The following is a 13,323-nucleotide window of genomic DNA, read 5'->3' as shown; positions in this document are numbered from 1 at the left end:
AAATAAAAATAACTGCTTTATTTAATTAGAAGCAGGGTAATTTAAATTTCATTTTTATATTGTAAGTTTTATAATTTTTATTTTATTAATCAAAATACAACGCCCACAATATAATATTCAGTGTTGGGCTGCCGAAACTCCGAACGCATGCATGTTGAGGGGCTAGCTGAGAAGCCTAATGTCTTCATCCGTTTGTAACAAAACTTGTTGCAAATGATGCAAATGAATTAAGAATTTATAGTGCTATATCTCAGCTTAATTAAACATAATTATATTGTTTAAAAAAATATACAGTCTGTTTAAATAAATATTCAGAAACATATGCAGTGCTACTTTGTCTTTTTTCTGTTTAACTTTTATTAAACTGCAGCTCAAAATAGAATAGGCCTATACCCTAAATAAGGATAAATTATATTGGAACGCATCTCCAAATTAATCGCATACACAGATGCACGTTGCCATTACAGTAGTCAGCGCCGAACAACAGGCAAATAAAATATAAACTGAGGTTACAAAAGTGATTCAGTCAAGATCAATGAGGGATTTTCTTTTCTTTTGTTCTCTGATTAACATTAATGACTGGCGATCAGCGGCTGCTGTCAATGTACGGATCCAATACACCCTTATTTTCTTTCTCAACTCTTTACGTTCACTTAAGACATAACCGATTGTATTTATGGGACATTTTGATATAATTCTGTGTGTATTTGTCCATTCGAATGTGTAAGAATGCGAGAAAGAGAGCTCAGTCCAGTGTTCGCGTATATAAGAGGCGACTTTTGTGCGTGCACTTTGTGTGTGTGCATGTGTGCAGCACAGAAAACAGCGCGCGAGTGCAGAAGTGAGTTCTATTTCGCCTTCTTGCAGTTGAATCTTTTGAAAAATCACAATAAATGCGCATAAAGAAATCGAGAAGCAGAATCGAAATGTAATTTTATAACAAGTAATTTGATTGCTGACCTTACGCATCTGATCTGATTTCCAAAATTGGAATAGCTTTTCGATTCCCAACCCTCCTACTAAATAATTTCATTCTTGCATGCAAAAAGACCTGTATGGTGACTATATTTGCAACTTACTAGGTTTATCATTTGTCATTTTTTCCACGATAATGTCGATAATCGTCTGTTAGTTGTTTGTAAGCAACTGAAAAAAGCACAAATGCCAGGGCATGTCAAAACTTTTCCAGGCCCCAAAACACCCTCGGACCCCAGAGGGTTAAATAACAAAAAAAGTTCAATATTGCGCCTGACTTTAGACCAGGTTTTTGTTGGTCAATGGCGCAGTCTATTCCAGTTGCCTCAAAATATCAACGCGCCAGCAATGCGCCTGAACACACCTCGTTTTCAGACCAGCACGCCCATGGGCGCAAATTCATTTGCTATTTGCACAACGTGGCAAAAACTAGCAACTAGAAAAAACACTTGCGCCGCGCCTGGCCCCGCATTGCGCCGGGTGTATGATAGGGCCCTTAATGTCCACCGCTGCTACCAACATTGTAACAATACAAAGCTGGTTGAAAATCAGCACACTTATCTTTTTAGGTACTACTATGAACCTTTTAGGTGTTAAAGTACAAAAAGATGCCCTTTTGAGGGTACTGCCTAGTCACAAGCTGTGTGTACTCCTACAGGTACAATTTTTGCACTTTTATTTCCCTGAAAGTGCACCAAAGGAGGAAAATGAGGCAAAGAGACTAGGGGTGGGCTTTTTTTAACACCCTAGTAACATGCTAAAACCACCCACTACACCCCAGTGTCCTGCTGACCAGTTTTGTTCAGACAATCCCTTCTTTAAAAAAAAAATCTAGTTTTTAGTTTCATAACCACTGCTACCAGAACAAAAGAGCAAGGAACAATAAGTACCATAGAAATACAAAGAATGAGGGAGGGATAAAGTAAACATCAAGATTCCTGTACATGAAACTAAACTATATATGATTACCACACAGCTCAGCCCTGTAATTACAGCTCAACAAAAGTAAACACTTGTGCAAAACTGCAGAGACAGGTTTGAAGGTGTTGCTTTTGTTGCTATTCTGAACATGTAACTCCATGCTGCTTAAGCAAACACCAAAACACAAAACGAAATGAGGTATTTGTTCACTGATTAAAAAACAAATTGATACACAATGTTTCAGCTCTTTTGAAATGACCCTGGTTAATAGTCAACGACATGCTCAGAATTCCTCATTAAGTAAACATAATGATAGCAGAGAGCCTGGAAAAACAAATAAGCACTTATTAATGGTTAACATTCTTCATTTATTTCAGTTTTTAGCTATGAGACACATAAATGACCAGAAACTATTTAAAGAGCCTGATGATACTGAACTGCCAATATAAATCAGGACTTGACAGAGTAAAGTTTGAGACAGAGCTCCCCATTTCTCTCATGTCATTTTTAATGGAACAACTCATAACAGTAGATAGCATCAAGGCTGCTCAAAACAATTTGAAGCTAAATTTTGCTGCCTTCTAAGAGCATGGGTTAAGGTTAGGTTTAGGGATAGGTTCAGGGTAAGTACCTAGTTGTTACCCAGTTGTTGTAATTATTATAACAAGTACATAGTATGTACATGTGGAACAGGATTGTAAAATAAAGTGCTACCACAAAATTAATCAAAGATGACAGACAGAGAAATCTTGACAAATTATATTAATTAAAAATTTACTGAATCTATGAAAATATTTTTGTTTTGTAATTAAAAACAGCCCATTTGACCAAATATCTGTTTTGATGACTAGACTTGTATTTTTTTTTTAGCTCAAGTACCAATATCAATATTTATCCTATTAAAAATAAGCAATTAAATGAAATCAATTTTACCCAATATTTGTGTTTTAAGATTATCAGTGACTTGTTTGGCTTAAGCAACATTGCTAACAAACTCTACAGGTCTTACTTAGACAGGGTATATGCCATTTTTAATTTTACATGGATGAAAACAAAGCTATAAGGGATAGACTCAGAGTCTTTACAATGGCACACGCTGTATGAAGGACCTATATCACATGTCATTTTTAAAACTCAACTTTCAAAACTGTTTTATAGAGGGTTTTGTCAACTGAGAGTCTTTTGAAAAGACGTTTCATCTGCTGACCAATTGGTAAGTTGTTAAACAACAGTACAATCCATTTAATACACTGTACTTCTATCCCTCACAGCCTAGTTTCTGCAGGTCAAAAATTAAACATGGCTCTACCCTGAATAAGGTCTATTGGAAGCTGCCTTCTAAATACCTAATTTTAGTCAAATTCTACAGAAGTATCACATGTGTACTTTGTGGATAAGGCAATCCCAGAATGCACGGTGACAAGCCAGTGAGAATTATGCCAAAATGATGGTTAAAGTCAAGGGAAATGCAGATTATGAATATCAGCATACTAAATTCAGTATTGAAACATATTGATTGCAAATACTGCAATCTAATTAAGATGAAATTATCTTACAATTTGTGTGTGCTACATATTTTTATGCATAGTAAAGAGTCATTAGCAACATGACTCTACTCTAAATCACTAAAGCACTGTGTTTGTGTTGCATGCGATTTGTTGCCGACATAAAGAGTTTCAAATCATATATTTTGATTAGGATGCTGTCCTTGAAGATAAGCATCTATGTAGAGAGTGAAGCAGTGGCATGACAGAGAGACTAACCCATCATTGCTGGAGAGGTCCATGTGCTGGTGTAAGTCCTGCAGCACTTCTTTAAAAAAGCGCAGCCTCTTCTTTTCTGCCTCCTGTGTGATTTCAAACACTTGCTCCATGTCTTCCATGTAACGTGGGTTACAGTGATTCAGCTCGTCCAGGGCTCTCTCATAACGCTCCTTAGCCTGAGGGCAAACGTCCAAACACAAGAAACCGGTTGATGGGACAGAGTCATGGGACACAGTTTACAAGGTCAATTCCAGAGTTCAGAATTTCCTGTTCAGAATACATATAATGGACCAGTGCACATTCCCAATGTTTGGATCTAGAGTTGTTTAATCTGAAAGAGCAAGCTGTACCACTTTCTTCATTTGTGAGTCACTTTGGATCAAAGCATGTGCAAAATGAAATGTAAATGTACTAATATGAATTTCATGACTGTCTATAAATTATTGAAAAATGAAAGCAAAACCCTTTTAAATATATAAAAGTATGATGTTTCCCATTACACCTTTGATAAGACAAACTGCAGGAAGTATATTTTTGTGAATGAAACAACACATTCAACAACATGTTATTCACACCCATAATTTTGAATTGTCACAACAGGTTCAAAGACATCATCACAGGGGCTTTACTATTGGCGCAAGCAACAAACAAGCCTTGTCTTGTCTAAGTTTATGGAAATTCTGTCATTTCATTCCCCACCCATCTCCTTCCTCCTAGACATGGACAGTTGTAGACAAGCTAATACAGTAATTACAGACAAAACGGAAAATCAAAAAAAAAAAAAAAAAGATTTAAAAAATAAATTGACTAATAAAACGTAATAAAATCCTAAAGAATTAATAAAGTCCTTAATAAAACAAAAAAAATGTTTTCTGTGCTTTTTTTTCATACCTTTTCTGCTTCCTGGGTAAATTTCTCCAGGCGGTCCGTGAACTTGCGGACCTCATCTTGGGATTTGGTGGGGTCAGCCTTGGCATGTGTTTCACGGGTCAGTGACGTGCGCTCTTCCTTCCGGGCTTGGTGATAACTCTTTTTGGTAGACTCCACCTACCGCAGAGAAGATTTTTACACAACCATACTATTTACTCATTACTAAATACACTGTTACACCAAATACACACATGGTTCTCTAAAACATACTTTTAAAAGGATAGCTCGCCCAAATATAAAGATTCTGACATTATTTACACATCCTAATGTTTACCCCAAACGTGAATGGTGGTCAGGCTATTTTACTAAGCTAAATTTACATTCCATAATTTTACATTCCATAAGAAACTAGTTCAGGTGCCATGACGATGAGCAGATGATAACATATAATTTTGGGTGTACTGCCCATTTAAAAACAAAACAAAATACACAAAACAAAACAAATGAAACGTTGTTCTCTCAGCCATCGTGGCTCATGGATCAAAATTCATAGTATTGGCTTTGTATTCTGCACAGGAGGAGACTCACATCCTTCAGTTTTCGGACCCAGGGTTTCTGGGCCTTGCGGAAGCCTTCATCGGCGTCTTTGGTCTCACGGAATCCACCAATCATTTGCTTGTGGAAGGCATCCTTCTGCCAGTTTCTAATCTTTTCGCTGTCCTCAACAACCAGTTTCTCTTTTAGTTCCATATGGATCTCACTCAGTCTGTCTGCTGCATTCATGAAAGCATGCCAGGCCTTTTCCAGAGTCCCATACTGTGGGCCTGCAGGACAGAAATCAGAATTGAGCTTTATCTGTCAGTTCATTACACTGGATATTTGCTTAAAAGCCCAAGTCAAAAAAGTAATTCTCATCTTCTGCTCTCTAGATACATGTCTTGCCTTGTCTATACTAACTGTAGGTCAGTGTGTCTGCCCCTTTAAGGTCACATGGTCTTCAAAAAGGTAATATAGTCAAAATCCAGTATATGTACACTGGTTGCTAAAGAAATGACGCACAATATAAAGTGATCACTGACACAATACAACATTAGCGACAAAGGCCGCATCACTGTATATCAGTGGCGTTCCGTCCATATAAGCTGCGAATGCTCCGCATACCCAGGCCATTTGAGAGAATAAGTTCACGGGATAATTCATATAAACATGAATATAAGTTGATCCCTTGTCATTTGAAATGTAACTTAAAGCTTAAAGAGTTAGGAATAAGTACGTACAATTATTTATTTGCCAAACGGCAGTCATTTTCTTTAAATCTACCAGTTGCGGTTGCTTCCGGGCGAGCGGATTCTCCGCAGCTTTCTCGTCTCCGCTCTGTTGCTATGACTCTTAAGGATTGTAGCACGTTCTCAGTGATTTGCTGGTCTACGGCAGATTTAATGCACGAGGTAAGCTGTCAGTCCACTGAAAACATATCTTCTTACATTTTTGGTCATAGACAACGTATGTTGAAGATATAGGCCTAGGCCTACGTTATTGTCAACGTTATTGTCTAAGCAGTAAATTAAAAAAAATTATGTTTATAAAAACGTGGGCTGTATAAAATTTTAATAATAACAAACATCATATTGTTCCCTTTGTTTTGCGTATGCTCGTGTCGCTTACAGTTAAAGTCCTCTGATTTTATTTTTGTTTGCAAGGTTGCAACGTTACTTTGCAATATTTAAAAAAATTTTTGGGTATTTTGCATGGTCTGTTATTAGTGTCACCCCGGTGGGAATTTTAACTCCTATTCACAGAGAATAAAAAAATAATTTAGCAGATGCAGAGACTATATAGACCGGGGGAATCCCCCCATCTCCCCACCCTCTGATTACGTATCATAACGTAACTACGTGTAAACGTTATTTGGCGGTTTTTACTTGGAAAACCAGCTATATTTTTCTTGCATTGGAATAATGGATAAACTTGAAGCGATAGAAGAAGGATTGGAGATGAATTTCATTTACAAATAAGGTAGGAAATGTGCATACTTTTAAATCGACCCCTGCCACAGTGTTTCTTAGCTATTTGTCATCTGTGATCCCTTTTGAGTGTCCTAAAAGCCGGGGGGGTCTTATCACTCAGCATACCCGGTTAAAAAAAGTCACCGCTCGCCACTGCTGTATATTGCACTTTCATACCTTCTTTTCCCCAAACTACTGCACAACTATTAAGGGTGGGCACTGGCAGAGTAACATCACTGACAGATTTATAATCATTGTATTATGATACTTATAAACTCATCAGAATAGAATGTGTTGATGTTACTGTAGAGGGATGCGTCTACTTTAGGAGGATGAACTATGAGACTCAAAGTCATACTCGCCTTTCTCCACAACACCCCTCCATTTCCTGGCCCAGTCACTCAGCTGCTGAGAATAGCCCTTCTCAATCTTGGCACGCTCCTGGAAGCAGCTGACCAGCTCGTTGCATAGTTTGTAGCCATCGTCAGTGCGTTTAACCGTCCTCTTGTAGTTCCCAGGCTGACCAACGAAAGTCATGTTAGAGTCATATTAAAATGTTGCACACAGAGTTGATATATTTTATTTTTAAATCTGACTGATTCGGTTCTCAAGTTTAGCTCAGTGACTCAATGATCTTGTCACGGCAGTTAAAAGCTAGGATTATCATTGAATAATTAAATTTCAGTCAAGTAAAGTTTATTACTTATTAAATGTAAGTTTATAGAATTAGATTCATTATTTATGACTCTAGTTCCTTTAACATACATAAACCAGTTTAGGAGTAGGGTAAGCTGTGCTATTTTTAAGTTAAATTTTCCTTTAAGCAAGGAGAAATTAGATCGTATTTACTGTATATTTTTGCACCAACAAACACAAGGGCTTTGTGACAAATCTCAAAAGCGGTAAGCTACATTTGGGGTAAGCTGTGTAATGTCAAGCGATGAATTGAATTATAAGGGAATACATGAATAATTTATATTTCAAACAAAACTATGAATACAAATAAACTATTTATTATACACAACACCATTCCAAAAATATATTTTACTACCCCACTGGCACATTCTACCTGATTCTCCCCAAAATTACTGTCTGTACTACACTGCCAACAAAGCTGATAGTAAAATAAACCTTTCACTTTCACTTCACTATCTAAAAGCACTTCATATCTGTTAGTTTTCTCCAAGACAAGTGTGGACCTGACCAAGCATGCTTAAAAAACAATGGAGAAGTGGTACTCCTACTACAAATCTCGCCAGAAGCGAAAACCTCTTAGAGAACACATGGAAATATCAGATCTGCAGGGATCCGTTCCTGTAGTCTCCAACACCCTGGTTGGACGCTACAGTATGCGGCCCACTCTATCAGGAAGATCGTGTGCATATGTGTATTTGCGGTGGGGGATACTTACCTCCCAGAAGCTGTCCCAGCTCCCAACGTCTTGCAGATCACCGTTGGAAGACATTTTGGGGTCACCCTTGCAGCACGGAATGATGGCGGCTGTCTGTCAAACTGTGAAGAACAAGACATGAAATCAAATAGTGCCAACAACTGTAGTTAGTAACAACAACATTTTTACATTATTGAACAAGACACAACCAAAGACAGCAGTCTTGCCAGAGAAGAAACTAGTTTATCCAGTCTCTGCTCTACATGGCAAAGGCCCTCAAGTTCAATCCAAAAAACTAAGCAGAGGCAATTCAAAATATATTCCATAAACATTTCACTTGCAAGCAACCTGTTGTGACCCAACACTCCTTGGCCTCTACAGTTAAGACATCTGCCCAGGCACAGTAATCCTGTATTCCAATACAGAGAGGAAGCCAGCGTAGGCCAGTCTCACCTCTCTGGGTCTTTGTGTCTGCCTAAGGCAGCCTAGGTGAGGCAGAAGCTTCTCTGCACCAGTCTGGGTGGAGTCACAAAAATTATGTCACCGTCATCCAGGTCCTCCCACTAATTTGTTCTGATGGAATGTTGAGTACACTACTAAAAATAAAGGTTCTTTATTTGCATTGATTTTTCCATGAAGAACCTTTAACATCCATGGAACCTTTCCATTGCACAAAGGGTTTTTTATAGTGGAAGAAAGACCTTTAGATCATTAAAATGTGACCCGTGCTGGCAAAATGAGTCGGAATGAGCACATTTTCAAAAATGAGTTCTCTTCATTTTCACATTCTACATTAAAATGCCTTCAAAATCATATATAACTTGTTGGAATCAGACAAAAAATGACTGAGCTACAGCCATTTGAAGGCGATAGAGTCAGCAAAGTTGATTTTGAGAAAAATCAAGTTAAAGTTTTCTGAAGGTTCCAAAGCAAAATCACCAAGCAACAATGCATATTTTCCTCCAATTATGTTCTTAATAATAATAATAATATTATTATTATTAAATCACAATATACAGTGGTGTGAAAAAGTGTTGGCCCCCTTCCTCAGGTGTGGCAGTAATCAGGCCTGGGTGTGGCTAGAGAAATTGAACTCAGGTGTGATAAACCACAGTTTTAACAGGGGGGCAAACACTTCTTCACACAGGGTCATGTAGTTTTGGATTTTGTTTTCCCTTAATAATAAAAACCTTCATTTAAAAACTGCATGTTGTGTTCACTTGTGTTATCTTTTACTAATATTTAAATTTGTTTGATGATCTGAAACATTAAAGTGTGACAAACATGCAAAAAAATAAGAAATCAGGAAGGGGGCCAACACTTTTTCACACCACTGTAGCTGTTTTTTATTTTATCTTTGTTATTAAAAATAAGATACAAAGATGCAAATAAACTGTAGTTTAAACAAGAGCAGCGAATTATTCCGTCTTTTCTTTTAACGTTTGATTAACATCGAGACAGATCAATATTTTGACCTACTGTAATGCATGGATCTAATGTTACACATCAGATTTTTCCCCAACCATTAACTGAACGTTCATGTAAGACATAACAGATCATGTTTGTGTGAATCTCACCAAGACATATTTCGCAATAATGTACTTTATAGGGAGATTGCGCGCTCTCGGAGAGTTTGCAAATGACAGTCAGCGCGATCATTTTGTTTGTCAGCATGGGTTTGAAAATCATATTTTACTGGTTCAGACTCATGTCATTCAGAATTCGCTATGAATATTCATAAAGCTGGAATGCTGTGCTTCGCAACGATATATCCTACAACTTGTGGTGAGATGCAGCAGTCGTCCAGAAGTGAGCAGAGAAAAGGATCTCCTCTCAGAAAACGTACAAATAAAGATAATTTTAGAAGTTTAATTACCGGTACTATTTGAACCATTGGGATTCACTAGAAGAGGGCTTGATGAACTAATTTTTGTGAAAACCTCAAATTCGACCAAAACTAGGATTTTTCACTTATTTTGCCTGTAGCTCAATATTAGACCATGCGCATTCCGACTCATTTTGCCAGCACGGGTCACAAATGTTCTTTACACCAAGAACAAAAATGGTACTTTTAAGAACTGTTCACTGAAAGGTTCTCTGGAGAACCCAAAATGGTTCTTCTATGCCATCGCTGCACACTCTTATACATAAAGGTTTCAAAAATGGGGGTTTCACATTAGGGGCTTTTGACCTGGGTGGTTATAGGAACTCACTTATAGGGACTAGCCACCAGGGCAGTACCCTGAGAATTAATGTTGCATTCACACTGCCAGTAGGAACTCTGAAGTGACATAAGCTGGTTGACAGCGACATCATTTAAGCGCGGCCTTCAACAACGTCAACAACTGGAGGATAGAGGAAGGAGAAGAGCCTGGACTTCTGACATTTGTCCATCTATCACTGGTTTCCATGTTCGTGGAGTTAGTTTCTGGAGTAAGCATGTGTAAACTGGGTGTTTACACTGCTTTTTAAAAAAGGCAGGTGCCAGTGTTTCGTATGGCACGCGTTCGGCCAATCAATGTACACGTCACTGGGAGCTCCTATTTTGCTGGGTTAGACCCTACTCTGTAGTAGGGGCTAATTTAGTCTCCCCATATGGTGTTCCTATAACTAAAATCATTCTAAGTTCCTGGGTTGTGAACACACCAAAAGTCGTGTATTTTAGCCAATTGTTATAGGAACTATGAAAACTTTCCTCCGGTGCAAAAGCTCCAATTAGAAAAAACATGGTTACCCAAAGAACCTTTCAGTGAACAATTCTTAACAGAACCATTTTGCTCTTAGTGTGAAAAAAATCTGAATAATCTAAATTCCATTTTTCCATTCGTGCAATGGAAATGTTCCATGAATGTTACAGGTTATTAATGGTTTAACCATAAACGCCAGTAAAGAACCTTACATTTTTATTAGTGGAAAATCCCCTTTTATATGGAACCATTATTTTTAAAAGTGTAGCAAGATAGTAATGTTGATAAAAATATGTCCAATGCCATGGAAGTGTCCATTCGCTATTGCTCATGGGGACACAGGAGACACTATGCCTCTCAGGCGCTTAATCATCGCCTTAAAATAACCTGTTTATTAACGCACAAACTGCTTTGGCTATTGCATAAACTACATTTAGTCCAAACAGAACAAGTATGTGTACACCTAATGAACCTTGTACACGCTCTGCCCGTGCTTGTATACATTTAGCACTACTTCTGGCCTTGGATTCTTTTCGTATTGTCTGAGCCAAGGTTGTATAGCTTCCTCAAACAGACACAACAAATGGGAGGAAGGAGTGGGATTGGCCGCGCAGAGGCATCTGCTTCCAATTCAGGCCAAACTGGCTATGCTAATGGAAAATTTGCATCCTCAAGGGGGATTTGGGAACTAACAGAGTGTTGAAGAGCATTTGCTGTGGATGTTGATTTGTCAATCTGTTGAATGGTTTGTTAAATCCTGGTTTTCAATATCTTTTTAAATTTGACAAAGGTAGGGCTGGACAGTGCAGTGGGACAAATAAATAAAAAATTACCATTACAAGATATTATTTTTGGTCCATATCGCCTTAGCTTTAGCATTTTAGAGAAACAACTGCTTTTAGCATGGCTAAGAGTCTAACAGTTACTGTTAGCATGCTAATAAAAGTTGTTTTTCTACAATTAGCCACTTTTTAAGCAAAAAAATTGCTCAAGCACATTTCAAGAACCCCTACGTTCTGTGTTTTGGCTTATCCCTAATTTCAAACAGATCCTTTTAACACAACTGTTTGTTGCTGTTCAAAGTAAATCACATCTACATCTGACTTCACATCCTTGAAGATCATTTGGGCAAATAAGCAGAAGTCTGTTTTTTTTTTACAGCAAATAAAGAGAGCTTGGATTACTTCCCCTGAACTTCCTCCCTGTGAGGTGAAGGCAGGGGCGGGAGTGGAAAGTCAGCTCCTGATGATGGTATTTCTCACAAACATGCCAGGAGGAGCGCTGATATGAGAGTTTCACTTGAACTTCAGTTGCTAATTTAAAATCAAAAACTTTGACTGGAATACTAGAACTGGTACAGAGTACTAGCATACTTCTAATGGGGTAGTATGCATAGAATACTGGCTACTATTAAAAAAAATATCTGAAACCGTACACATTATAGGGCTGGGTGATAAAATGATATCATATTGAGTTGCGATAAATCGATAACGATGATAAGCTCTGGACATTTTTACTCGATATGGATTAATATAACCGCAGAAATATATGCGACAACAGCCAGTCAGTGTTTGACGCTAATAGGCTAACGCTGCATGTCTCTGTGTAAATGAATGACGCAATTTCCTCGGATACACAAACTCAAACAAACGTGACGCTCACAGTTATTTCAGCATCTGCGTCTCAATATACGAGAACATTAATGCATGAACTTCATCACCAGAGCTGCTCTGAGTAACACTTCACAAGCTTTTCACTATTTAATTTGAGAAAAACTATGGTCACATACACACTGAAACTGAAAGTAATACTGAAAGACCTTTACAACAACCCATCAAAATAAAAGTCTGGTTTAACTTGAAGAAATTATGAAAGAAATATTTTACTATTGTATACAAAATTGTAATTCTCAAGTAGTAGTAGTAGTAATAATAATAATAATATTTTAAGGATTATCATACAACCAAGGTATTTTTCATTAATGTATACAGTTGTACTGTTGTGCAGCATCTTATTTGACAATAATAAAAATGCAATGTTTTGTTGTAAATTAATTGTTATCATTTCATTACATTTTATAAGACCGATTCAATTGTTAAAGTCTTATTAATTCATTTAATTAGACACCATATTTATAATAAATTTGTATTGAATCATAAAACACAGAATCCAGGAAAAAAAATAATATGAAAATAGACTTTGGGGGAAAATAAAACAGATTTCATGGGGCCCTAAATTAAAGGGTTATTCCACCCCAAAATGAACATTTTGTCATTAATCACTTACCCCCATGTCGTTCCAAACCCGTAAAAGCTTCGTTCTTCTTCGGAACGCGATTTAAGATATTTTGGATGAAAACCGGGAGGCTTGTGACTGTCCCATTGACTGCCAAGTAAATTACACTGTCAAGGTCCAGAAAAGTATCAAAGACATCGTCAGAATAGTCCATCTGCCATCAGTGGTTCAACCGTAACATTATGAAGCGACGATAATACTTTTTGTACGCAAAGAAAACAAAAATAGCGACTTTATTCAACAAGTCGTCTCCTCTACACGTAGAACACGTATCCTTGTGTCGTGGCTGACACAGAAGAGCGTACGCAGTTTGCGTTCAGCGGATATTCTCCAAAATGGCGCTATGGTGATGCGGAGAGACAGAGGAGACAAATTGTTGAATAAAGTCGTTATTTTTGTTTTCTTCGCGTACAAAA

At 37.5% G+C, this 13,323-nt stretch overlaps 1 protein-coding gene across 7 annotated transcripts in view; it reads right to left on the bottom strand.

Moving 5' to 3' along the window:
- Positions 1 to 3,481: 3,481 nt before the first annotated feature.
- LOC107738909 (protein kinase C and casein kinase II substrate protein 3-like) overlaps positions 3,482 to 13,323 on the bottom strand; it is a 40,786-nt gene continuing 30,944 nt past the window's right edge. For 3 of the 7 annotated variants that reach the window (XM_016550829.1, XM_016550833.1, XM_016550830.1), the window contains 5 exons: positions 7,947 to 8,047; positions 6,898 to 7,054; positions 5,118 to 5,353; positions 4,551 to 4,706; positions 3,482 to 3,835 (listed from right to left, as the gene is read on the bottom strand). In XM_016550829.1, coding sequence (XP_016406315.1) covers positions 3,578 to 3,835; positions 4,551 to 4,706; positions 5,118 to 5,353; positions 6,898 to 7,054; positions 7,947 to 8,000 — 861 coding nt within the window. In that variant the 5' untranslated portion in view covers positions 8,001 to 8,047 and the 3' untranslated portion in view covers positions 3,482 to 3,577. Of the gene's footprint in view, positions 3,836 to 4,550; positions 4,707 to 5,117; positions 5,354 to 6,897; positions 7,055 to 7,946; positions 8,048 to 8,266; positions 8,388 to 13,323 lie in introns of those variants that run through there. The other 4 variants (XM_016550831.1, XM_016550835.1, XM_016550834.1 and 1 more) reach the window with 2 other exon arrangements.

This window comes from Sinocyclocheilus rhinocerous, unplaced genomic scaffold (genome assembly GCF_001515625.1).
Source record: "Sinocyclocheilus rhinocerous isolate Xijiao unplaced genomic scaffold, SAMN03320098_v1.1 scaffold1396, whole genome shotgun sequence".
In the NCBI taxonomy this organism is placed as follows: Eukaryota; Metazoa; Chordata; class Actinopteri; order Cypriniformes; family Cyprinidae; genus Sinocyclocheilus; species Sinocyclocheilus rhinocerous.
This window is presented reverse-complemented; position numbering and strand designations above follow the sequence as displayed.